A 3622-nucleotide genomic window follows, 5' to 3' on the forward strand; every position below is an offset into this window, starting at 1 on the left:
GATGGGCAGTCTCCTCTGCTGTAATTTACAGCCTCTGAAAACCCACTGGAGGGTTAGTTCTACTCCACCTCATCAGTAATGAGTTGTTTTTTTCAGTTGATAAGTCACAGCACAAAAGATTTTAATTATTTGGATACCACCCTTTATAGAATAGGTTGGAGTTGGTATAAATGTCTTTCCTGTTCTTAGTGAAACTGCCTCTTTTTTTCTCCAGATATGACGTGCTCACTGGTGTTCTCTGAACAGCCTTCTGGTACCTTTTCTTGGGGCTCCTTAGATGAGGATGAATTGGATGACTCGTTGCTGGAACTATCTGATGGAGAGGAAGATGATGGCCATTTCAGTTGCACGGAGGAAGAGATTCAGGAGCTATTGAAGGATGATGACCTACCAAATGAACCCTTTTCTAGGGGAGACAGATTGCTTAAAGATAACATTGGGCATGTTGAGAAGGTAGAGAAGGAGGGTCAAAATCTGCTTCATGCTCCCCAAGAGAAAAATTCATTGTATAGTTTGGAACCAATAGCTGAGACCTCTGGCCTCTTCAAACTACCTCAGCCAGATACATCAGTTAGTCATGGACCAAATCCTACTAAACCATTAAACAGAAGCTTTGCACTAGAAAAGAATGTCATAAAAATAACTGTTGTTGCACCATTTGATCCAACAGTTTGTGATCCTGTGCTTGATAACGACAAAATTGACTCACCCAGAGATAACAAAAAACCTTCCTCCCTTGGGGAAGAATTGAGAGAAGATGGTTTTAGCTCAGATGAGAACATGATTTGCACTGAATCTGAAAGAATCAATCCTGCTAACTCTGCCTGGGATGGGCCCACATTCTCTTCTCCTTCAAATAATAACTTTGAAGAAACTGCCTCTGCTAGAAATACATCTGACAGTAAGGAGACTACACCTCTATTCTCTCAGGTCTTGGACCATTCAGAGAATCCTAATGCAGAGTCATCCTGGACAAACGGTGGATTGCATAAATCAAATAGTGAAATGAAATTTCCTGTTGTTTCCAGCAAAGTAAGTGCATTTTTTCAAAGGGAAGAGAAAAATTTCTTTTCATTTAGATACAGTATGGCAAGATGAGTTGAGGTGGAAATTTTAATTAGCAGTGTGACCCTGTGAAAATTATTTAGCCTCTCTCTTCCTCTCCTTAGCTATAAATAAAATATTGTACTCATTATTATGTATCTGGTACATAATATTAAAATACCATTTAGTGAGTAATTACTACGTTTCCTTAATATTTGGTCTCAAATTTTGGTTGCCATGTTGTAGTAGTTAATTGCACTAGTTCTCAGTAACTGAAGACTTGGAAAAATGTTGGATAGTTTGGGCTTGATACCTTGGCTGTCAAACGTGTATGATAATCCCTGTGCTTGAAGATTGTTTTTTTAAGGTGATAGCCACTTTGTCAGAGCATCCACCATTATGTGTAGTATACAGTGTTCAAGGATATGTGTCCATAACCTTTAGTTCAAGAATATATCTATAACTATTGATGATTTTTACCAATTAATATACTGAAAGCCATCTTTCTGCTTTGAAAATAAAAGGAGGATGTTCCTAACAAGGATTCTGGGAAGATCGAAGTCCAAGAAAGAAGACTAGGAAAAGTCATTCCTTTTCTGCAAAACAAATCAAGGTAACATAAAAATATAATTAAATATTCTCATTTGTGTTGATTCTATTCAGTTTTTTATTTTTTGTTCTTTGATTGTTGGAATTTTTTTTTTTTACCTTCTGTCCCTAGTTTCCTTTTCGTGAAGACTCTAAAATCTTGAAGTCTTAGCATTCTGAATAACTAGCTGTGTGACCTTGGGCAAGTCGAATAATCTCTGACCTCTGTTTTTTCATTGATAAAATGACACTAATGATTAGTACTCTTTTGCTTCATGGAATTATTTGGGGGGAAAAAAGACATATTAGTGAAAAGTGTATAAATGTGAATTTTCTTCAGCATGAGAAAGTCTAGTCACAGACATAATAGGTTAGAATAATTTTAACCAAAAGAACTTGGGCTGTAACTGGGTAGAACATCATTTCATCCTTACAACATACATACAGCTGTCCTTGGGGAAATTCTAGTAGGGGTTGCAGATTTGAGTCCCCTTTCTGATCTGTTCTCTTGTTGCCAGGAGATGGCAGTATCTCTGCATGGGTATTTTTAATTGCTTTTAGGAAGGCTGCTTTTAGGTTGTGTCCAATTACCTCAGAAGTTTTTTTATTTTTAAATATTGGTTACCCAGTTTCTATATTCTGTTTATCAAAGTTTTCAATACTACAAATGTTTTAAAATAAAGTAATACAAATGTGGCTAAAATCCTTTGAAAATCCCAATCAAAGTGGGTTTTTTAGTAATTTTTTACACAATTTAGAGAAATTTTGTTAATTGTTTACAGTGGAAACTATACCAAAAGAACAACAAATCAAACTACTTGAAGTAATAACAAATTTACTCTCTTTATTTTCTCACTTATTGACTCTTTAGCATAGTGAAATGACAGTATGAACAAAGGCCAGAAATTGCTCTTACTGCCATAATTACCACAAATAACTGGTCTTTTTCGATCTTTATCTCATTAACTTGTCTCTAGCTTTGTGAAGGTTGTCATTTCCTGGTTAAGCTTGAATTGCCCAACTAATGCCTTCTATTCTCTAGGGAATAGACAGTCTTCACTTTTTATACCTGGCTTCTAGGAAGTTATAGCTATTTTTTCTCTTTCTCTCAACTCCATATTTGATTTCAGCTTCATGTTACATGTCAGTGGCTTTAAAAGAAAATTTTTCTCTGAAAGTTAATTGCTCTAATAGCAGAGTTTGACTTCTTTCTGTGAAGCTCTGTTCACATGGTTCTAATGGACATTTTTCTTCTCATTTGCTTTGTTCAAGGACTAACGTTCCAACGTTTTCACAGTCCGAGCTAGAGCAACAGAAGCAAATTTATCTCAGGAATGTTATTGCTCATATAGAAGACCCTGTGGAGTCTAACCAAGGTAACATAACATTAAAAAAAAAAAAGGTAACATAACATGATAACTAAAGAATGTCATGTAAAAGATAGCAGACTCTTTCTTTCTAGTATAATACATCTTCAGCTGAAAGATTATTTCTTTTAGAAGTTTCCTAAAATTGATAGGAAAGATAACTTCCTTACACAGAGAATATCACTTTAAGGTATTTCCTAGTTATATAACCCCTTCAGCTAGCCAGTGTTCTAGAGAGGTTCAAGACTCATGAGAGTGCCTTCCTTTTGGTTGAGGGATATAACCCACATCTACACTTGTGAGAGATATGTTTGTCAGAAAAACTTAAGTAGATGACCCAGTACTGCTTCATAATTATTAGTTTCATATTTGAATTTGCTTTTCCCCATGTTACATCAGCATTTAGAGTAGAACAGGCAGAAACACTGCCAAGTCCTGCACTAACTAGCCTTGCAGGTGTTGCTATATTTCAGTCCAGTGTTGCAGCCACAGTAGCAATGCATCTGATTGAGGGTTTTCTTCTTTTTAGCTGACCCTCCACTTTACCAAACATTCTTCTTTAGGGACTGATCCCTTTTGTTGTTTTTTTTTTTCTATAATTATATTTTATTAATTTTCATAAA

General features: G+C 35.6%; 1 protein-coding gene across 1 annotated transcript in view; it reads left to right on the top strand.

The window, feature by feature from the left end:
* Positions 1-216: 216 nt before the first annotated feature.
* Positions 217-3622, top strand: part of S100PBP (S100P binding protein) — a 44897-nt gene continuing 41491 nt past the window's right edge. The window contains exons 1-3 of the mRNA XM_006886569.1: positions 217-1032; positions 1569-1657; positions 2905-3008. Coding sequence (XP_006886631.1) covers positions 217-1032; positions 1569-1657; positions 2905-3008 — 1009 coding nt within the window. The remainder of the gene's footprint in view (positions 1033-1568; positions 1658-2904; positions 3009-3622) is intronic.

Source organism: Elephantulus edwardii, unplaced genomic scaffold (genome assembly GCF_000299155.1).
Source record: "Elephantulus edwardii isolate Elephantulus edwardi_28Jun2011 unplaced genomic scaffold, EleEdw1.0 scaffold00049, whole genome shotgun sequence".
Taxonomy (NCBI): domain Eukaryota; kingdom Metazoa; phylum Chordata; class Mammalia; order Macroscelidea; family Macroscelididae; genus Elephantulus; species Elephantulus edwardii.